We start from the raw sequence: 24,195 nt of genomic DNA, 5'->3' as shown, positions 1-24,195 counted from the left end.
AAAGTATTGGAGCTTCATCTTCAATGTCAGTCCTTCCAATGAATATTCGGGACTGATTTCCTTTAGGATTGACTGGTTTGATCTCCTTGCAATCCAAGGGACTCTCAAGAGTCTTCTCCACCACTACAGTTTGAAAGCATCAGTTCTTCAGATTGATAGTGGGCTCTAAATTTAGTGACAAGTATCTTCCTCAGAGAAGGAAGAAGAAAGGACAGAGACACAGCAAAAGACCATGTGAAGAAGGAGGCAGAGATTGGAGCCATGCAACTATAAGCCAAGGAAGGCCTGAAGCCACCGGGAGCTGGAAGAGACAAGAAAGTACTCTCCTCTAGAACCTTTGGAGGGAGAACTGCCCCATGGACATCTTGATATCAGAGTTTTGGCCTCCAGCCTGAGAGGGAATTAATTTCTGTTGTTTTAAGTCACTGAGTTTGTGCTAATTTGCTACAGTAGCAACTGGGAACTCAGTTCAGTTCAGTGCAGTCGCTCAGTCGTGTCTGACTCTTTGCAACCCCATGGACTGCAGCATGCCAGGCTTCCATCGCCAACTCCCAGAGTTTACTCAAACTCATGCCCATTGAGTCAGTGATGCCATCCAACCATCTCATCCTCTGTCATCCCCTTCTCCTTCTGCCTTCAATCTTTCCCAGCATCAGGGTCTTTTCCAATGAGTCAGTTCTTCGCATCAGGTGGCCAAAGTATTGGAATTTCAGCTTCAACATCAGTCCTTCCAATGAATATTCAGCATTGATCTCCTTTAGGATGGACTGGTTTGATTTCCTTGCAGTCCAAGGGACTCTCAAGAGTCTTCTCCAACACCACAGTTCAAAAGCATCAATTCTTTGGTGCTCAGCTTTCTTTATAGTCCAACTCTCACATCCATGCATGACTACTGGAAAAACCATAGCTTTGACTAAATGGACTTTTGTGGGCAAAGTAATGTCTCTGCTTTTTAATATGCTTCTAGGTTGGTCATAGCTCTTCTTCCAGGGAGCAAGCGTCTTTTAATTTCATGGCTGCAGTCACTATCTGCAGTGATTTTGGAGCCCCTCAAAATAAAGTTTGCCCCTGTTTCCATTGTTTCCCCATGTATTTGCATGAAGTGATGGGACCGGATGCCATGATCTTAGTTTTCTGAATGTTGAGCTTTAAGCCAACTTGTTCACTCTCCTCTTTCACTTTCATCAAGAGACTGTTTAGTTCTTCTTTGCTTTCTGCCATGAGAGTGGTGTCATCTGCGTATCTGAGATTATTGATATTTCTCCCGGCAGTCTTGATTCCAGCTTGGGCTTCATCCAGTCTGGCATTTCTCATGATGTACTCTGCATATAAGTTAAATAAGTAGGGTGACAATATACAGCCTTGACGTACTCCTTTTCCTATTTGGAACCAGTCTGTTGTTCCATGTTCAGTTCTAACTGTTGCTTCCTGACCTGCATACAAATCTCTCAAGGGGCAGATCAGGTAATCTGGTATTCCCATCTGTTTCAGAATTTTCCAGAGTTTGTTGTGATCCACAGAGTCAAAGGCTTTGGCATAGTCAATAAAGCAGAAGTAGATGTTTTTCTGGAACTCTCTTGCTTTTTCATAGTCAATAGAGTCCAAAATGCAGTACTTGGATGTAATCTCAAAAACAACAGAATTATCTCTGTTCATTTTCAAGGCAAACCATTCAATATCATGGGAATCCAAGTCTATGCCCCAACCAGTAATGCTGAAGAAGCTGAAATGGGATGGTTCTGTGAAGACCTTCTAGAACTAACACCCCAAAAAGATGTCTTTTTCATTATAGGGGACTGGAATGCAAAAGTAGGAAGTCAAGAAATACCTGGAGTAACAGGCAGATTTAGCTTTAGAGTACAGAATGAAGCAGGGCAAAGGATAATAGAGTTTTTCCAAGAGAATGCCCTGGTCATAGCAAACACCCTCTTCCAACAACACAAGAGAAGACTCTACACATGGACATCACCAGATGGTCAGTTTTGCCGCCAAAGATGGCTAAGTTCTATACAGGCAGCAAAAACAAGATCAGGAGCTGACTATGGCACAGACCATGAACTCCTTATTGCCAAATTCAGACTGAAATTGAAGAAAGTAGGGAAAACCACTAGACCATTCAGGTATGACCTAAATAAAATCTCTTACAATTATACAGTGGAAGTGACAAATAGATTCAAGAGATTAGATCTGACAGACATAGTGCCTGAAGAACTATGGATGGAGGTTTGTGACATTGTACAGGAGGCAGGGATCAAGAGCATCCCCAAGGAAAAGAAATGCAAAAAGGCAAAATGGTTGACTGAGGAGGCCTTACAAATAGCTGTGAATAGAAGAGAAGTGAAAAGCAAGGGAGAAAATGCAAGATATACCCATTTGAATGCAGAGTTCCAAAGAATAGCAAGGAGAGATAAGAAAGCCTTCCTCAGTGATCAATGCAAAGAAATAGAGGAAAACAATAGAATGGGAAAGACTAGAGATCTCTTTAAGAAAATTAGAGGTATCAAGGGAACATTTCATGCAAAGATGCGCTCAATAAAGGACAGAAATGGTATGGAGCTAACAGAAGCAGAAGATATTAAGAAGAGGTGGCAAGAATACACAGAAGAACTGTACAAAAAAGATCTTCATGACCCAGATAACCACAATGGTGTGATCACTCATCTAGAGCCTGACACCCTGGAATGTGAAGTCAAGTGGGCCTTGGAAAGCATCATTACGAACAAAGCTAGAGGAAGTGATGGAATCCTAGTTGAGCTATTTCAAATCCAAAAAGATGATGCTGTGAAAATGCTGCACTCAATATGCCAGCAAATTTGAGAAACTCAGCAGTGGCCACAGGACTGGAAAAGGTCAGTTTTCATTTCAATCCCAAAGAATGCTCAAACTACTGTGCAATTGCACTCATCTCACACACTAGTAAAGTAATGCTCAAAATTCTCTAAGCCAGGCTTCAACAGTACATGAACCACAAACTTCCGAATGTTCAAGCTGGTTTTAGAAAAGGCAGAGGAACCAGAGATCAAATTGCCAGCATCCGTTAGATCATCAAAAAAGCAAGAGAGTTCCAGAAAAACATCTACCTCTGCTTTATTGACTATGCCAAAGCCTTTGACTGTGTGGACCACAACAAACTGGGAACTCATGTAGTCATAAAATGTTCAGTACATAGATGTTACCTGTTAATGTCAACATTTATAAATCATCAGGCATGGTTTTCATGAGATCATTGAATCAGTGACCACACCCATTGGCTGGAATGTTTACATGAAAAGCCTCACCCAGCTAAATCTTTCAAAATTACCCTTAAGTGTTTTCATATATAAGATAGCTAATATCAGTAAAGGATATAGTATATTTTTACGCACATGTACCCATGTGAGGCCATGGTGTGGGAATAAAGTTTTTTAGGAAAAGATGATTGTAGGTGAGTCCTGAGTAAGATGTACGTTGCTATATCCTAGAGGGAAAAGAGGGAAATAGGAGTCCAGCTGATCCATTTATTTTATAGGAAAATTTAATTACTGGCCCCAGGAAGCATTTTCTTTGTATTTTATATAACAACTGCATTCTCAGCAGATAGAGGGAGGCAGACCTTGGGGCAAGCAAATGGGAAAAATAATCTATAAAGTGTGTTCACAGAATATGACTGTTATTCCACCCTGGAACTTAATAGAAATCCTTTGACTGTTGTTCTGCAGTCAACAGGACTCATCTAATTGGTGACCATGGTAACAAAATCAGGTCATAGGGAGGTTCATGCTGAGATCAAGCATATGTAGATCTCCTAGTTCAAATATACATAAAGATAAGAACCTGTTGGTAAGAGTCCGAAATGTTAGGTTGAAGATGGGCTCTCCTCCTCTGAGCTCATAATACTGAGAAAATGATCATTTGTTTGCAATAGCCATATGTTTTGCAGAAAAGGAAGAGATTTTTCAGATTCACTGCGGGGGAAAAGATAATTCAGAAATGTGAGACCAGAATGAGTGCATAGATGTTGCTTCATAGATCTGTGTAATTTACTCCCTGGGGTTCGGAGTGTGTCTGACTTATATTTTAGACATAATTAAGTAATCAGCAGTGTACATTGTAAAATGAATGTTTAGGCTGCTTGAGGTTAAATTTTCACAGCCATAGCAGCTGCGTGGTACCAGCGACCACCCCTCCCCACAGCCAAATCCTCTCCCCTGCATACAGTCAGTTATTTAAAAATCTGTGAATGGGACTAAAATGATTTCCACAGTCACCGTTTTTTCAACAGATCTAAGGAGCAACCACATAGTAACCACTGGAAACCAGGATTACTACACTTCATGCTCGTCAGCGTTTTCTGTTCAGGCTCAGTAGCTAGAGTGACAATAATCATATCAATTATAGCATGAATAATACTTATATTTATGTAGGCTCTCATTTGATCCTCTGAAAGCCCTCTGAGCTAGGAAGCTTCCCCCATGAGCCAGCTGAGAACACTGAGATGATGAGAGAAGTTACAGTTCTGGGAGGTCACAGGGCTTCTGCTTTTTAAGTGCAGAATTAGGGACTGAGATCCTTAATCTTGAGTTAATGTATGTAAAAGGCTCCAACCCAAGAGCCTGCACCTCATGGTGGGAGTTGTTACTCTTGTGTTTCTTGCTGCCCTGTATCCAAACTGGGGCTGTTCTGCTAGTCTTCTTGGCATGTGCCCCCTCACTGGGTGCCCTTCTTTCTCACTCCGGAAGGCTTATGCTCAGAGACTCTTGGAGGGATATATGAAGAGGAGCGTGTCTTCCCTGTAGCTCAGATGGTAAAGAATCCACCTGCAATGCAGGAGACCTGGGTTCAGTCCCTGGGTTGGGAAGATCCCCTGGAGAACGGTACAGCCACCACTCCAGTATTCTTGCCTAGAGAATCCCATGGCAGAGGAGCCTGGCATGCTGTTATCCGTGGGGTTGCAAAGAGTTGGACACGACTGAGCAACTAACACTTTCACATGGAAAGGAGAGGGAAATAGAAGCACTCCTTCTCTCTTTTTTTTCTTTCTTTTCTTCCTTTCCTCCTTCTTTGACTTCCCTTCTCTACCTTTCTCTAGTTCCTTCCTTAATACAATAATCTCAAGGTGCATGATGTTGCTGCAAATGGCATTATTTCATTCTTTTTTATGGCTGAATAGTATACCATTGTGGTATATATATATGTGTGTGTGTATCACATCTTCTTTATCCATTCATCTGCTAAGATATTTTCTCTCTATTCTCCTGCCATCCTGGCTGCTCCATAGTAAGTGGCAGAGATGAAATCGATACTCTGGTCTTTGAAATTCCCAAGCCCCGACTTTTGGTTGTCTTGATGGATTTTTTATTTTTTTCACTTTCTGACCTCTAAGGGTGGGAGAACGCCAGGGCTCAATCTTTGGACCTTTTCTCTTTACCCTTCCCCAGTTCCTAATAATTTCATCTAAGTATACTGACTTTTTATATCCCCAACTGGTATTTCACTCTGATATCCAGACTGCCTCGTTGAGATCTGTAGTTGGCTGACTGACTACCTTGGAATCAGGGACTCCTGATTTCCTCCCACACCTGCTCTACTCTTGGTCAGTAAATGGCAACTCCATCTTTGACGCTGCTGAGCCTTGCTTTTTGGGGCTCCTTAACTCCTCTCATTCTCTCCCACACCTACAACTGATATTTCTGCAAGTAATTGTCAGTCTACCTTCAAAACATACCTAGAATCAAAACACTTCTCTCCAACCCTGTTGCTCTGCTGATCAAAGACACTGCCTCTTGCCTGGTTGATCACAATATAGTCCTAACTGGTCTTTCTGTTTTCACTATGCCCCATAGTAGCTTGAATGACCTACTTATACCAATCTGAAATAATAATCATCATTATCATAGCAAATATTTACTGGACACCAGGCATTTTATGTATATTAATCTATTTAATCCTCATGACAATCCCACAAGGTAGGATTTATTATTGTATATGTTTTGCAAGTGCAAAAAATAAGGCATAAAATGGCTAAATAACTTGCCCAAGGCCACTCATCTGGCCATTTAGGAACAAATTTGCTGAGTGGTGACTATGAGAGATTCAAAATGGGGGTTGTTAGCACAATCTTCCCTAAATGATTGATTCTTCTTCCCCGTGTAGATCAGTTTTATAGTAATAGCCATGCTGTTCACCATTCATGGAGTGTGTAGGGGTGGGCACTGCAAAAAATAATTTATACCAATCAATTCCTTTATCCTCCAAGGATAGTTCTGCATGGATGATATTAGCCCCATTTTACAGATGAGGATATTGAGGCTGCTTCACAGTAAATGGCAGAGATGAGATTTATGCATTGGTCTCTGAAACTCCTAAGCCCAGATTTTTCCCACTGGACAGAGGTATGAACTCAGGTGGAGCCCAGGAGGAGAACCTCTGGTGTTATTACTTCAGCACTTTTTTTATTTTTTCAGAAGGGAGGTTAGTGTGGGTCAGAGACTGGAACCATCGGGCTGGTGCTGGAGTTGGCTGTGGCATCAGGGAAGTGGTGGCCTGGCTGATGAGAGCCAAGTGATCCTGTCAGACAGAGGTGAGAACACCGTGGAGCTGACCGGCCAGGGCAGGACATTGCCTGTGCCTCCTGGGTGATGATGAGGAACGGGGAGGGATGTGGACAGTTCCAGTTCCCCAGGACTGGCAGCGTGCCTGGGCTCTGCTGGCACTGGGGTGGCGTATGGACTCCAGATCATGGCGGCGAAGGGCTGGGCGTCTCCCATAGCCGCCAGCCCACTGTGGGCAGATAAATGGACTTTCCTGGTCATTTCTCAGCCTCACACCCACACAGAGGGGAGCATAGGTCAGCCTTTTCTTGCCTCCTGGGGCCTCTTGTTTCTGTTTTGTCCTCTTTGTCCTGTGGGGAGCAGCTCCTTGCCATGACTTTGGACTTGTCTCGGGGACTTGACCCGGCCCTCTTCCCTGCGTTGTCTCACCCACCCTCTCACATCTGCTGACCCCCTTTGCCACTGTTATCACCCAAATAGCTCTCTGTTCTCAGTTTCAAGGCTGTTTCCTCAGATCCCCCTGACCAAATTTTCACTCTCAAATCACCATAGGCAACCTTTGCTTAGGGAGCTTATCACTTACCACTTTTCAGTCTGAAATGACATATTCTGTGCTTATACTTCATTAACCTCTCTCCCCAGCTGAACTTTGAAACTAATAGTAATGATGAAGACCATGGTAAGGATAACAATGGCAACAGTAACAGCATCTAACATGCTCTGAGCATGGGTTCTGGGTGTTCCCCCATGTTTTTCCCCGTACCAGCTGATCTAGTTCTCACAACAACCTTTTGAATTATGTATTACCTTTTATCCCTGTTTTACAGATGGGGAAACTGAACTTCCATAACTTGCTCACATTCACCTAGCTCCTGGGTGGAGTCACTAGGCTCTGAATGCAGGCTTCTTGACTCCAGGGTTCCTTGAAGCTCTGTGAGGGTGGGGACTGTGTGTTAGCTCACCATTGATCCCTGGAAAGAGACTCACAGGAGGAATGTATTATACATTTTGTAAGTGAACTTGATTTCCTTCTGGTGGGTCAGTCATGCTCTGTCCTGTGGATCTTAAAGCTAGATTCTTCTAGGGATTGGGTGATCCATCCCATCCACTCTGTTCAGGCACCCTATATCTGTCTTGGACCTGTTGTCTTCCTTGAAGCTTTAGGGGTTCCTATCCTTTGACAGTCCTCAGGCATCCAGGAACTGCCCCTCCAAAAGTGTTCTTCCACTTCCAGGATTCACGCTTCTGTTTTCATCCCTGGCATGTCCCATCTCTCCTCTTCACCTAACGCCCCGGCCTTGGGAAGCAGGTGGAGCTTTACCGGTGCATTTCTTCTAATAGTTTTCTATCTTTCTTTCCTTCTTCACTTCCGTTGTCAGCACTGAGGACAGTTCCTTGGGGAACTCCCGCGGGAATCTCTGGCAGGCCTGAGTTGTCTTTCAGGCTTTCAGCTATGGACTCAAGACCTTATTCCTACTCACAATGTTCTAGCATCCAGATCTCAGCCCAAGTATGCCACTCAGCCTTAAAGGCCAATGGACCACCGTTACAGGATTGCCATGAAACCAGCAGGGTCATACCAGTCGCCCAAATGCAATTCTCATGGCCTCTCAGGGTTTCTAATGCAAGTAAGGCTGTCTGGGTCAGTAAGACCTTCTGTGATGCCCCAGGCTGCAGTGCACTTGGGTCCTACTCTGAGGGACCTGGTGACAGAAGGCAGGCCTGACGGGCAAGGCTGGCACATGAGCACCGGCCAAACATGGAGTGTAGAGACAAACTAAAGCCATATTTCCCTGGAGCTGTTTGCTTACATCTTAGTTGGTGGGTCTGTCCATTCTGGCTTGTTTAAGGGTTACTGGAGCTCGTTTCTGCCTCTTGAACTGAGAGCCTGAAGGGCGGCACTCACACCCCTGTTACCCTCCCCACTCTCAGCATGGCCGTCGGCACATGGCAGGCAAGCAAAGAGGTCAAGGGCTTGGTATGAGAACATCTTCTGTACATAGATAAGGTTTCTAGGTGATGTCAATTCACTCTGTACTTTCTTTCCTGATTTGAGTGATGCTTTTGAATTGTGGTGCTGAAGAAGACTCTTGAGAGTCCCTTGGATAAGAACATCTTTTGTACATAGATAAGCTTTCTAGGTGTTGTGAATTCACTATGTATTTTCTTTCATGATTTGAGTGAATTGTGGTGGTGAAGAAGACTCTTGAGAGTCCCTTGGACAGCAAGGAAATCAAACCAGGCAATCCTAAAGGAAATCAACCCTGCATATTCATTGGAAGGACTGATGCTGAAGCTGAAGCTCCGGTACTTTGGCCACTGATGCGAAGAGCTGACTCATTGGAAAAGACCCTCATGCGGGGAAAGATTGGGGGCAAGAGGAGAAGGGGACAACAGAGGATGAGAAGGTTGGATGGCATCACCAACTCAATGGACACGAGTCAGAGCAAACTCTGGGAGATAGTGAAGGACAGGGAAGCCTGGAATGATGCAGTCCATGGGGTTTCAAAGACAAAATTTAGTGACTAAGCAGCAACAGCAAAGCAGATGGCTGGACAGTCTTGGTGAGTTGAGGTGGGGATGGAGTACAGAACAAGGGCTGTCTCTGGGCTGAAGCACTAACATGGGAGTGCGGAGACAGAAGGGGCCTTTAGAAAGGGAACCCCACTTTCCTTCCTTCCTATTCCCATCTTTCTCTCCCACTGTGTTTATCTTGCAATCTCTTCTGCTACCTAGTCTCAATGACTTATTCCCAGACTGACATCTGTATTATCATTTGGTTCCTGGAACACCTTTCCTGTTTGGGATAGAGAATGAGAGAAGAAAAGAAACAGCAGGACCCAAAAGGAAACTCAATTTGATGAGCAACTACTATGCGTTAGACAGCATACTTGGCCCCTTATGTTGTCCTGTCTTATTCTTGTGTTAATCCAAAGAGGTAGGTGTGATTACCCACATTTTCGAAATGAGAAGCCTGAGGCCCAGGTAAAGTCAGTAACTTCTGAAGATCACTCGGTCAGTTACTGGAGTGGAGTTGTAAAGCGAGCTCTATCTGACTCGGGAGCTGGACTCACGTCCCAGCTAGAAGACTGCAATTCTCAGGGGCAGGTGGTGGTGAGGACTTGGAGCCCTCAGCTGCACTGGACATATCTTACCAGAGTTCTGAGTATTTTCGGCTGTCGGTGGAGAAAACTTTCCTAAACTCAGCCTGCTCTTCTCTCTGGCTCTCCTCTCTGGCTTGGAGATCAGGCCTGTCTCTGTGTTGAATTGCGTCTGTGCTGCGGTCTCCCTGCTGGGTCCCTTTTCCTTACCACGGATTGTGTTTGAGGACACAGTCCAGGGCCAGACAGAACCATTCCAGTGCTGACACAGAGGTGGCCCTGGGTCTGACTGTCCACGTCTCTTTGGGTTCTGTCTGTACCTGCAAGGATACCCCAAGATGCTGGTGCTCTGAGAATGTCCTCTCCCCCCTACCCTGTCCCTCGCTCAAGTATGCTTTTCTTGGCACTGGAGAGTCAACAGGTGTGAACAAGTGTACAGACCTGGCATGCCAGGGCTGGCACTGCTTATGGCCTTCACTCACCAGAGATGGCAATTGCCACCTTCTGCAGGCTGCCCATCAAAACACATTGTTGCCTGGCACCTCCATAGGCTCCAACCAACTTGTGAGCGGGCACCGTGCCATCCCAGCAGATGGGCAGAAGGGGTGGGGAGCGGCCAAGGCAGCCCATCCTGGAGGTGCGGGAAGTGGAGGTGGTGAGGGTTTGATTTGCCACTGAGGATGTGTCGGGATGATCTCTCCATCTTAGATGATAGGGCAGGAGTTCAACGGGGATGGAGTCTGTGGTTTCCTGCACCTTGTTGGCTGCAGCTTGTTTTGAGGGGGAAAAACGTGACTTGAATCCCATCAAAATACTGTGGCTTTGACTCTAATGGCCTTAAAGGGAACACGGGAACTCAGGGAACAACACTGAAGAATGTGGCAGATAGAGAAGGACCAGAGAGGCTTCTAAAGAGATTCTTACCTACTTTGACTGCTTTGCCAACCCCTTCTCCACCACATGCCAACTATCCTAACGGGCTGACTGCCTCTGCCAGCAGGCCAAGGCCAAGCAGGGCTGTGGTTAGGCGGAGGCTGTGCCGTAGGTAGTTGGTAGCACAGGCGAGGGAGTCCCAGGAGGCAGGAGCAGGCTCCTTACAACACAGCCTTCCCACTGCCCCAGGGCCTGGGTCATGATTTTGGAGCTCAAGCAGGTGATTGTCAGTGTATTCAGATATTTTGAAGGAGTCACCCAGGCCTGGCCTGCAGAGTCCATGAGGAAGGCCATCGAAGTGGGAGAACAGCCAAGCAAAGGTTCCTAGAGGAGAGGTTGTGTCTCAGGAATAGCTTCTAAGTTGTCTGGGGAGAGCAGGGCAGGGTGGGGGGCAGGGGGAAGGAAGTGGCGGCAATTAAGCCTGAAAGGTGGGCAGAGCCAAGGGTCCCTGGCTGGGAGCTCAGTGGTGGTCGTGATGGTGGCTTCATTTGACAGATAGGTGGAGCCATGAGAGGTTTATGAGTAGAGAAGTGTTCTGATCAGAGCTTTCTCTGAGAAACCCAGAAAAGGCAGTGATGTGCAGAAAGGCCCAGAACTGGAAATTTAGAGCCCAGCAGTTGCCATGATGGTTCACGGCTGAATGAAAGCAATGGGAATGGGAATGGGAAGGCCTTCACCAGGATATGGTGATGATGGGATGAGAACTTAGGGGAAGAGAGAAGAGAGAAGGAAGACTTTAGAGTAATGCAGAAAATAGAGGACTGTTGATGGAAACAGGGCAGTCAGAGGAGGCTTGGGCTTGATGGGCAGAGCTTCCAGCTGGGTTATTTTCAGCAACAGGGTACATATTATTTGGTACTATTTGTGAACTTTCACTGGTAACTAAGAATTAACTTTCCATAACAGTTTATTATTCTTACAGGAACGAAGGCTCCTGGGGAGTGAGAACCCTCAGGCCTGTCTCCCAGATCTGAGCATCATCTGCCCCCTTGAATTTTGGCCCACAGTACGTTCTTCACTTTTATAGAAGGTTGTTTGTGACTACCCTGCCTTCAAAGCCAGCCTTTTGTTTCCCACAAATGTTCTCTCCACTTCCACACGTTGCTATAATCTTTTTGGTTATCACGTTGAATAATTTGCAGTCTCTGCCAATCTGAAATTACATGTGAGGTGGCTCTGTTTGTGGCCTACCCAGCAATTAGCCACACGCCATTTTATCTCTGCAATTACACTGCAAAGGGAGAAAACAGTCCAGTCCTTGTCCCAGGGGAGCCTGAGGAAGAGCAGTGTCTCAGAGAGCAGAGTCAGTGCATCTGGAGGGGTCGGTCAGTCAAAGACGGCACCGGGGACCACACTGAGGGTCTCGTCCAGTTAGATGCTCTTCCTTCCCATTGACCTCCTCACCGATCCCTCACATCTGTTCACTAAGAATCACAGAATTGGGTAGGAGAAAAGATTGTGGAGGAGAGGTGGATGTGGAGCACATCTCTCTCCCTGGATATATCAGGAATATACCTTCAGACACAGAAGTGCACGCAGAACACCAGCTGATAGTGGACAGGAGTATCTGACCAGTAGAAAAGAATATATAGAAAATGCAGAACTCCATAGGATGAAGGAACTAGGGGGAAAAATAGGAGTGTTATTGGGACTGGACCTGCCTTCGGCAGGTGGGGGAACTGAAGCAGGGGTCCGATCCCCACATTGGGGCAACTGTCTGAGTCAGAGGAGAACCATTTAAGGCTGAGTGAAACTGCTGATCTGTGGCAGTCTAAATGGAATGAGAATCAGGCAGTCCTTGCCGCAGCCATACATATGCTGAGCGGGAACATGGGTCCCCTGGAAGGGGCAGCGCCTGGGAGCTGGAGTTTAGGGAGTGTGGCGCAATCCCAGGGCGAGGGCTGCTGTTGACTGCAGAGAGACGGATCGAGGGGATGTGAGGGAGGAGATCGTGGTGGAAAATGCCTGTAGAGGAAAGTCAGGCAGCCACGGAAGCAAGGCGATACTGCTGAGTCACGTGTAGGGGGTGCCTCTCTCTCCCCACATGCCAGCATCAGCAGCTGAACAGTAGAGAGGCTGGCCCACCATATGCCTGAGGCACTGAACTACAGAGTAGGACCCCACCCAGGGCACCCCTTTAAGTGCCTGATGCGCCGATCTGCAGAGTAGGTCCCCAGCCAGGGGGCTGCTCTATGTGCCTGATGTGCCGATCTGCAGAGTAGGTCCCCGGCCAGGGGGTTCCCTCCATGTGCCTGATGCGCTGAGCAACAGAGAAGGACCCCGGGCAAGAGAGCCCTCTAAGCGCCTGAACAGGCAGAGCTACGGAGAAAGACTGGCCAAAGAGGCCTCCTGATCGCCAGCTACAAGAAGTTTGAAAAAAGACTCTGATAGGGCCATAACTCCTGTGGTGGAGGCAGTCCATGTCCCTGCACCCTTGGCGCCGACAGAGTCCCCGTAAGCCAAGCAGCTGCACCACCTTCACGCTCAACTCTCACTGGGGCAGAACTGCCTCAGGCAAGAAAAATCTTGTGTGTATGTGCAGGGTCGCTTCGGTCGTGTCTGACTCTCTGCGACCCTGTAGACTGTGGACTGCTGATCTTCTTTGTCAGGGAGGGGGTTTCTCCAAGCAAGAATACTGGAGCGTATTGGCCAATACTGGTTGCCATACCCTTCTAGAGCACTGTATTTCCTGCTGCCCTAGCCGCCAACTCCCCTGAGTACCTGGTGCTGGCCAGAGCCCCTGCGACCCAAGCAGCTAAACCATCTCTACACCTGGCCCTCACAGGGGCAAACCCAAGTCCTCTAATGCAGCCTCAGGAGCAAACCCCAGTGGACGACCCACATGTAGAGGTGGAAATAAAACCGCAATTGAAGCCCAGGGGCAGTGTGGCTAAGGAAGAAGACCCAAAACCTTCCCACCAGCTGTGCAAGCTGCAGATTAAATCCACATGATCAACTAGGCAGACTCTGTGTCTATGGAATATATAAAAGGTCATTGAGAGCGCCCACAAAGAAACCACACTAGTTCTGATGGCTGTGGACATTGGAGGCAAGAACAGACGGGAGTAGGACCAGATTAGACTCTGAGCTGCCCCCACAGCAGGTCCAGAGATCAGCAGTGTTGGAGGGCATCCTAGGGAGGTAAGGTTGACTGTGACTTCCATCGAGGGAAAGGACTCTGATAGCAGTGACTCAAGAAAGACATTTATTATTCTTATTTTTTGACTTGTTCTGTAGAATCTTTCGGATTTTTTTCTTTTTGTTCCCCTCCCCCCCAATTCTATTGGCACTGAAATCCAATTAAGCTTTTGAGCCTTTTTTTTTTCTCAGTCACATTTTTTATTGTTGTTATAAACCTCTGCCTCTATGTTGGGCTTTTGCAGTTCTATGGAGTTCCCCTTTTCTTTTTATCTTTTTAATTTTAATTTTTTAAACCTATTATTATTTGTTCTACATTTATTCCTTTGTTTGCTTTTCCTACTGTTCTTTTCCCCTTGCAATTAATCTTTAACATATATAAATCTTCTTGATCTACCTCTATTTAATTTTGCATATCCATTTTTTCTTTCTTTTCTTTCCTCTCAGCATGTTTGTTAGTTTTGTTTTCATTGCTTTATTCCCCACTTGGCACCTTGCTTTAGTTTTGTTTTCCAGTTTGTGCTTTAGTTAGTTTTGTTCTTAACTGGTAAATATAATTTTTGATTTCCTTTGTTCACCAGATCAATCTACTGTACTTTATTTTTTTTGAACTGTTTTGACTTTGCTCGAGTGTATATGTATATATTCCATTATTTTAATTTATTATTTGCCTGATTTTGTTACTGCCATTTGTCTGGGGTTCATCTTTGGTTTCTCATTTTTGGATATTTCACTTAATGCCATAACAAACCACCTGCGGAATCTTTATTCCTGAACAGAGATCAAGCCCTGAGCCTTTGGAGTGGGAGCACTGACTCCAAGACCTTAGGCTACCAGAGAACTAACCCTAGGGAGTATCAAATAGTGAGAACTCACACAAAGGAGGCCACTTGAATACAAGACCCAGCATCACCCAACCACCAGTAGCACCCTGTGCAGGATGCCTCATCTAAACAACAAAGAAAACAAAAATACAAACCCAGTCATCAGCAGACAGGATTACCACCTCACTCAGCCTTGCCCACCAGAGGAAAAACAAGCAAACAAACAAACAAAAGAAAACTCAGCACAAATATCACCCTATATGAAGCTTACACAAACCACTGGACCAACCTCAGGAGGGCAGAAACCAAAAGGAAGAAAGAATTCAACCTTCTTCAAGGAAAGAATTCAGCTTTCTTTGAAGCCTGCAAAAAGGAGACCTCAAACACAGTAAGTTTAAAAAAAATAATGAAAAGGCAGAGAAATACAACACAAATGAAGGAACAAACTAGAAACACAGAAGTACAAATAAATGAAGAGCAAACAGGCAAACTACCTGAAAAAGAATTCAGAATAATGATAGTAAAGATGATCAGAAACCTTGAAAACAAAATGGAGAAAATGCAAGAATCAATTAACAAAGACCTAGAAGAATGAAAGAATAAACATACAAACAACACAATTACTGAAATTAAAAATACTCTAGAAGGAATCAGTAGCAGAATATTTGAAGAAGAATGAATCAAAGAGCTGAAAGATAAAATGGTAGAAATAACTTCTGAAGAACAGAATAAAGTAAAAGGAATGAAAAGAACTGAGGATAGTCTCAGAGACCTCTGGGACAATATCAAACATGCCAACATTTGAATTATTGGGGTCCCAGAAGAAGAAGAGAAAAAGAAAGGGTATGAGAAATTTTTTGAAGAGATTATAGTTGAAAATTTCCCCAACATGGAAAAGGAAATAGTCGGTTAAGTCCAAGAGGCACAAAGAGTCCCATACAGGATAAACCAAAAGAGAAACATGCCAAGACGCATACTAATCAAACTAACAAAGGCTAAACACAAATAAAGAATATTAAAAGCAGCAAGGGAGAAGCAACAAGTAACATACAAGGGAAACCCCATAACTTAACAGCTAATCTTTCAGCAGAAACTCTGCAGGCAAGAAGGGAATGGCAGGATATATTTAAAGTACTGAAAGAGGAAAATCTACAACCAAGATTATTGTACCCAGCAAGGATCTCATTCAAAATTGACAAAGAAATAAAAAGCTTTCAGACAAGCAAAAGTTCAGAGAATTCAGTACGACCAAACCAGCTTTACAATAAATGTTGAAGGGACTTATATAGTCAAGAAATATAAGAGAAGAAAAAAGATCTACAAAATCAACCCCAAACAGTTAAGAAATTGGCAATAGGAACATATGTATCAATAATTACTTTAAATGTAAATGGATTAAATGCTACAACCAAAAGACACAGACTGGCTGAATGAATACAACAACAAGACCCATATATATGCTGTCCACAAGAAACCCACTTCAGACCTAAAGACATGTATAGACTGAAAATGAGAGGATGGAAAAATATATTCCATGAGAATGGGAAGCAAAAGAAAGCTGGAGTAGCAATCCCCATATCAGACAAAATAGACCTTAAAATAAAAAAGGTTACAAGAGATAAGGAAGGACACTACATAATGATCAAGGGGTCAATCCAAGAGGAAGACATAACAATTGTAAGTATCTGTGCACCCAACATAGGAGTACCTCAGTACATAAGACAAAAACTAACAGACATAAAAGGAGAAATTGACAGTAACATGATAATAATAGGAGACTTTAACAGCCCACTCACACCAGTGGACAGATCATCAAAACAGAAAATTAATAAGGAAACACAAATCTTAAATGATACATTAGATGAGATGGATCTCTTTGATATCTTCAGGACATTCCATCCAAATGCATAAGAACACACCTTCTCAAGTGCCCATGGAACATTCTCCAGGATAGACCACATCTTGGGTTATAAATCAAACCTCAGTAAATTTGAGAAAATTGAAATCATATCAAGCATCTTCTCTGACCACAATGCTATGAGACTAGATATCAGTTACAAGAAAAGAATTGTAAGAGACACAAACGTGCAGATTAAACAACATGTTTCTAAATAACTAACAGATTACTGAAGAAATCAAAAGGGAAATAAAAAAATTTATAGAAACAAATGACAATGAAAACATGACAACTCAAAAACTATGGTATGCAGCAAAAGCAGTTCTAAGAGGGAAGTTTATAGCAATACAGTCCTACCTCAAGAGACAAGAAAAACATCAAATAGAAACCTAATTTTATACATAAAACAATGGGAAAAAGAAGAACAAACAAACAAAAGCCCCCAAATTAGTAGAAGGAAATAAATCATAAAGATCCGAGCAGAAATAAATGAAAAATAAATGAAAGAAATAATAGGAAGGATTAATAAAACTAAAAGCTGGTTCTTTGAGAAGAAAAACAAAATTGACAAACCTTTAGCCAGACTCATCAAGGAAAAAAGAGAAGAATCAAATCAACAAAATTAGAAATGAAAATAGAGAGGTTACAACAGACAATGCAGGAATACAAAGGATTATAAGAGACTATTATGAACAACTATATGGCAATAAAATAGATAACCTGGAAGAAATGGACAGATTCTTAGAAAAGTTCAGTCTTCCAAGGCTGAACCAGGAAGAAATAGAAATTATGAACAACTCAGTTACAAGCACTGAAATTGAAGCCATGATAAAAAAATCTCCCAAAAAACAAAAGCCCAGGACCACATGGTTTCACAGGAGAATTCTATCAAACATTTAGAGAAGAGCTAATGCCTATCCATCTAAAATTCTTTAAAAAAATGGCAGAGGAAGGAACACTTCCGTACTCATTCTACGAGGCAACCATCACCCTGATACCAAAACCAGACAAAGACAACAGAAAAAAAGAAAACTGCAGACCAGTATCACTGATGAACATAGATGCAGGAATCCTCAACAAAATTTTAGCAAATAGAATTCAGCAACACATCAAAAAGCTCATACACCATGATCAAGCTGGGTTTATTCCAGGGATACAAGGGTTCTTCAATATATACAAATCAATCAATGTGATACACCATATTAACAAATTGAAAGATAAAAACCATATGATAATCTCAATAGATGTAGAAAAAGCTTTGACAAAATTCAGCATCCTTTTATGATTAAAACTCTTCAAAAAGTGGCCATAGAAGGAACCTACCTCAACATAGTAAAGTCCATATATGATAAGCCTACAGCAGACATTATTCTCAATGGTGAAAAACTGAAAGCACTCCCCCTAAGATCAGGAACAAGACAAGGGTGTTCTCTTTTGCCACTGTTAATTCAACATAGTTCTGGAAGTCCTAGCTACAGCAATCAGAGAAGAAAAAGAAATGAAAGGAATCCAGATTGAAAAAGAAGTGAAACTCTCACTGTTTGCAGATGACATGATACTGTACATAGAAAACCCTAAAGATAGTATCAGAAAATTTCTAGAGCTAATCAGTGAATTTAGCGAAGTTGCAGGATACAAAGTCAATACACAGAAATCACTAGCATTTCTATATGCTAACAATGGAAAACCAGAAAGAGAAATTAAGGACTCAATCCCATTCACCATTGCAAAAAAAGAATTAAATATCTAGGAGTAAACCTACCTACAGAGACAAAAGAACTGTATGCAGAAAATTATAAGACACTAATGAAAGAAATTAAAGATGACATAAACAGATGGGGAGATATCCCATGTTCCTGGGTAGGAAGAATCAATATTGTGAACATGACTATCCTACCAAATGCAATCTACAGATTCAATGAGATCCCTATCAAATTACCAATGGCATTTTTCACAGAACTAGAACAAAAAACTTCACAATTCATATGGAAACACAAAAGACCCCAAGTAGCCAAAGCAGTCTTGAGAAAGAAGAATGGAGCTGGAGGAATCAACCTTCCTGACTTCAGATTATACTACAAAGCTACAGTCATCAAGATAGTGTGCTGCTGGCACAAAAACAGAAATATAGACCAATGGAACAAGATAGAAAGCCCAGAAATAAACCCATGAACCTGTGGGTACCTTATTTTTGGCAAAGGAGGCAAGAATATACAATGTGGCAAAGACAGCCTCTTCAATGAATGGTTCTAGGAAAACTGGACAGCTACATGCAAAAGAATGAAATTAGAACACTTCCTAACACCATATACAAAGATAAACTCAAAATGGATCAAAGACCTAAATGTAAGATCAGAAACTGTAAAACTCTTAGAGGAAAACATAGGTAGAACACTCGATGATATAAATCAAAGCAAGATCCTCTATGACCCACCTCCTAGAGTAACAGAAATAAAAATAAAAGTGAACAAGTGGGACCTGATTAAACTTAAAAGCTTTTGCACAGCAAACGAAACTATAAGCAAGGTGAAAAGACAATCCTCAGAATGGGAGAGAATACTAGCAAATGAAACAATGGACAAAGGATTAATTTCCAAAATGTACAAGCAGCTCATATAACTTAATACCAGGAAAACAAACAACCCAATCCAAAAGTGGAAAAAAGACCTAAACAGACATTTCTCCAAAGAAGACATACAGATGGCTAACAAACACATGAAAAGATGTTCAACATCACTCATTATTAGAGAAATGCAAATCGAAACTACAATAAGAAATCACCTCACACAGTCAGAATGGCCATCATCAAAAAGTCTACAAACAGAGAACAGGGCCGGGCGGGGCGGAGAGTAGGCAGGGGCTGGGCTGGCGCTGCGGCCAGAGATGCTGTGGGACTGCGACAGCGCTCGGCCGCTGGGAGCACTGCATTGAAAACACGGAGGTAAAGTGAATTCTGAGGACAGAAGAATTTGGTGACACAGACCACTGAACTTCTTTGTTGGGAGCACACGTTATGAACCCTTTCTGGAGCATGTCTACAAGCTCTGTACGCAAACGGTCTGATGGTGAAGAGAAGACATTAACAGGGGATGTGAAAACCAGTCCTCCACGCACCGCTCCAAAGAAACAGCTGCCTTCTATTCCCAAAAATGCTTTGCCCATAACTAATCGTACATCTCCTGCCCCAGCAACACAGTCAACAAATGGCACGCATGCTTCCTACAGACCTTTCTACCTGGAATACTCCCTTCTTGCAGAATTTACCTTGGTTGTGAAGCAGAAGTTACCAGGTGTCTACGTGCAGCCGTCTTATCGATCTGCATTAATGTGGTTTGGAGTAATATTCATATGGCATGGACTTTATCAAGATGGCGTATTTAAGTTTACAGTTTACATCCCTGATAACTACCCGGATGGTGACTGTCCACGTTTGGTGTTTGATATTCCCGTCTTTCACCCGCTAGTGGATCCCACCTCAGGTGAACTAGATGTGAAGAGAGTATTTGCAAAATGGAGGCAGAACCATAATCACATTTGGCAAGTACTGATGTACGCAAGGAGAGTCTTCTACAAGATTGATACAGCAAGCCCCCTAAACCCAGAGGCTGCAGTACTGTATGAGAAAGATATTTAGCTTTTTAAAAATAAAGTGGTTGACAGCATTAAGGTGTGCACTGCTCGCTTGTTTGACCAACCTAAAATAGAAGACCCCTATGCAATTAGCTTTTCTCCATGGAATCCTTCTGTCCATGATGAAGCCAGAGAGAAGATGCTGACTCAGAAAAAGAAGCCTGAAGAACAGCACAGTAAAAGTGTTCATGTTGCTGGCCTGTCATGGGTAAAGCCTGGCTCAGTACAACCTTTCAGTAAAGAAGAGAAAACAGTAGCGACTTAAGAGCTGGTGAATCCGGTGCACCACGCACTTGCCTGCTGGACTTCGGCTGGTAAAGCTGACCAATGGCGAAGCACTGCCTGCAGAGTAAAACGTTGTGAACAGTGAAAAAAAAAAAAAAAGTCTACAAACAATAAATTCTGGAGAGGGTGTGGAGAAAAGGGAATGCTGTTGCATGTTGGTGGGAATGTAAATTGATACAGCCACTATGGAAGACAGTATGGAGATTCCTCAAAAAACTAGGAATAAAACTACCATATGACCCAGTAATCCCACTTCTAGGCATATACCCTGAGGAAACCAAAGTTGAAAAAGACACATGTATCCCATTGTTCACTGGAGCACTGTTTACAATAGCTGGAACATGGAGGCAACCTAGATGTTCATTGACAGATGACTGGATAAAGAAGTTGTGGTACACATACACAATGGAATATTACTCAGCCATATAAAGGAATGCATTTGAGTCCGTTCTAATGAGGTGGATGAACCTAGAGCCTATTATACAGAATGAAGTAAGTCAGAAAGAGGAAGATAACTATCATATTCTAACGCATTTATTTGGAATCTAGAAAAATGGTACTGAAGAACTTATTTACAGGGCAGCAATGGAGAAGCAGACATAGAGAATAGACTTATGGACGTGGGGAGAGAGGGGGAGAGGGTGAGACGTATGGAGAGAGTACCATGGAAACTTACATTTCCGTATGTAAGGTAGATAGCCAATGGGAATTTGCTGTGTGGCTCAGGAAACTCAAACAGGGACTCTGTATCAACCTAGAGGGGTGGGATGGGGAGGGAGATGGGAGGGAGGTTCAAAAGGGAGGGGATATATGTATGCCTATGGCTGATTGATGTTGAGGTTTGACAGAAAACAACAAAATTCCGTAAAGCAATTATCCTTTAAAGCAAATATCCTTTAGAAAAGGAAAAAAAAAAAAAAAAAAGAATCACAAAATCACAGGATCTGTGAGGCAATCTCTTTCCACGATAAGAAATTGGTTTCATTCCTTGTGCTAACTCTGAAAGACTGGCAGTGGTTGCCTAAAGTATTACCGTGGTAAAACTTTGGGGGGCTGTAACTGGACCCAATAGGGGAGAGTGTTGTAATACATTAGTAATGTCTGTAATGGGCATAATAGATGTGGATTTGATTCCTGGGTTGGGAAGATCCCCTGGAGGAGGGCATGGCAACCCACTCCAGTTTTCTTGCCTGGAGAATTCCCTGGACAGAAGAACTTGGCGGGCTGCAGTCCATGGAGTCACAAAGAGTCACACACGACTGAAGCAATTTAGCACACACGTAACTACATAGGCAGACCTCATTTTATTGTGCATCAGTTTATTGCCCTTTGAAGATAGCTGTGTTTGTTTGTTTGTTTTTATGAAACAAAGATTTGTGGCAGTGTTGTATCCAGAAAGTCTGTTGGTACCATTTTTCCACAAGCATTTGCTCACTTTGTGTCACTGTGTCACGTTTTGGTAATTCTTGCAGTAGTTCAGTCTTTTTCATTATTGTATTTATGATGGTGATCTGTGATCAGTAATCTTTGATGTTACTATTGTACTTGTTATGGGGTGCCATGAGCCATGCCCATATAAGGTAGGGACTTCACCCATCAATGCTGTGTTCTGATTGCTCCACTGTCTGGCTGATCCCGCATCTCTGTTCCTCTTCTCAGGCTTCCCTTTTCCCTGAGACAAAATAATATTGCAATTAGGTCAATTAATAACCCACAATGGCTTCTAAGAGTTCAAGTGAAATGTCTCTTACTTCAAATCAAAATCTAGAAATAAGATTAAGCTTGAGGAGGAAGGCATTTTGAAAGCCAAGACTGGCTGAAAGCTAAGCCTCTTGTGCCAAACAGATAGCTGAGTTGTAAATACGGAGGAAAACTTCTTAAAGGAGACTAACAGTGAAACTTCAGTGAACAGAAGAGTGATAAGAAAGGAAAACAGCCTGATAGCTGATATGAAGAAAGCTTTAGTGGTCTGGATAGAAGATCATACCAACTACAATGTTCCCTTCAGCCAAAACCTAGTCCAGAGCAAGGCCCTAACTCTCTTCAATTCTGTGAAGACTAAGAGAGGTGGGGGAGCTGTGGAAAGAAAGTTTGAAGCTTGGTGGGCTCATGAGGTTTCAGGAAAGAAGCTGCCTCCATCCAAAGTGCAAGGTGAAGCAAGTGCTGATGCTGAAGCTGCAGCAAGTTATTTAGATCTCATTAAGATTGTTAATTTAGATTGTTATTGTTCAGTCACTTAAGTCATGTCTAACTCTTTGCGACCCCATGGACTGTAGCCTGCCAGGCTCCTCTGTCCTCCACCATCTCTTGGAGTTTGCTCAGATTCATGTTTATTCAGTGATGCTATCTAACCATCTAATCTTCTGCCGCGCCCTTCTCTTCTTGCCTTTAGTTGGCTCAGTGGTAAAGAACCTGCCTGCCAATGCAGGAGACATAAGAGATGCAGGTTCAGTCCCTGGGTCAGGAAGATCTCCTAGAGGAGGGCACAGCAACCCACTCCAGTATTCCTGCCCGGAGAATCCCATGGACTAGAGGAGCCTGGCGAGCTATATGGTCCATGGGTTCGGACATGACTGAAGTGGCTTAGTACAGCACAGCAAGAGAGAAACAACATTTTATTGAGTATTTTGGGTGTGTCAGGCACTGTGCTGGAAGTTGAGGAGTCAGAAATTTCTAAGTCCTGCCCAGTTGCTGTCTTTATGAAGCTCACACCGCAGAACACCTGTCTAAAGTCCTGATCCATTCATGAAGTCTTCATCTGTGACGCTGACTGTGATTTCAGCCCAGTCTGCATTCCTGGGCCTGCTGCTGATGGTCTCCTCCTCTGCATTCTCAGCCTTACTGCCACCCCCTGGCATAGTTAATCCTGTGATTAAGTTCACACTGAGGACATTCCATGTTGACAATGAATAGTGTTCTAAGTGGTACCCTACTCACCCTGAAAGCTTGACTTCATGGGGATTTGTGCACTTGGCTTTGAGAAAGCCAGTCAGCTTAGGTCAGCAGGCTCCATCTGGAGGTTCATTTTATTAATTCTTCTTTAGACATTGGTCCTATGGCTAGGTTATCAGTTACTTTATTTATACTCCATATCTTTTCAGAAAGAATCTATGTACATATAGACAGTATATTAAAAAGCAGAGACATCACTTTGCTAACAAAGGTCCATATAGTTAAAAACTATGATTTTTCCAGTGGTCATGTATGGATGTCAGACTTGGACCATAAAGAAGGCTGAGCACTGAAGAGTTGATGCTTTCAAATTGTGGTGCTGGAGAAGACTCTTGAGAGTCCCATGGACAGCAAGGAGATCAAACCAGCCAATCCTAAAGGAAATCAACCTTTAATATTCACTGGAAGGACTGATGCTAAAGGTGAAGCTCCAATACTTTGGCTACCATCTGACTCATTGGAAAAGACCCTGATTCAGGAAAGGATTGAGGGCAGGAGGAGGAGTGGATGACAGAGGATGAGATCGTTGGATGGCATCTCCAACTCAATGGGCATGAGTTGGAGCAAACTCTGGGAGATAGTGAAGGGCAGGAAAGCCTGGTGTGCTGTAGTTCATGGGGTCAAAAAGAGTTGGACACAACTGAGCAACTGAGCAACAACAACAAGAATAGAATAGAATAGAATAAAAATAAACAATCTTGATTGAGACAGAGAAAAGGGAACAATTATCGCCAATTAATATAGGTTAATACAGCTGTTGTGATGAAGCAACAGGGTTTCAGATTTGCTAACACCCAGCGCAAAAAGAAAAGCAGAATAATACAGCTGTCTTTATTGGAAAGGAGGCAGCATAGTAAATTCTCAGAGGGTCCCTAGTTCATCTGAGTCAAGATGCCTTTATTACA

The 24,195-nt window shown here is 43.3% G+C and overlaps 1 protein-coding gene across 1 annotated transcript; it reads left to right on the top strand.

Annotated features, from left to right (window-relative positions):
* Positions 1-19,300: 19,300 nt before the first annotated feature.
* LOC133069674 (AKT-interacting protein-like) lies at positions 19,301-20,338 on the top strand. The gene is given in 1 exon segment (XM_061161273.1): positions 19,301-20,338. A coding segment is annotated over 1 exon segment (882 nt). The 5' UTR covers positions 19,301-19,436; the 3' UTR covers positions 20,319-20,338.
* Positions 20,339-24,195: the final 3,857 nt, after the last annotated feature.

This window comes from Dama dama, chromosome 14 (genome assembly GCF_033118175.1).
Source record: "Dama dama isolate Ldn47 chromosome 14, ASM3311817v1, whole genome shotgun sequence".
In the NCBI taxonomy this organism is placed as follows: Eukaryota; Metazoa; Chordata; class Mammalia; order Artiodactyla; family Cervidae; genus Dama; species Dama dama.
Note: the sequence above shows the minus strand (reverse complement) of the source record. Positions and strands in the feature narration are given on the sequence as shown.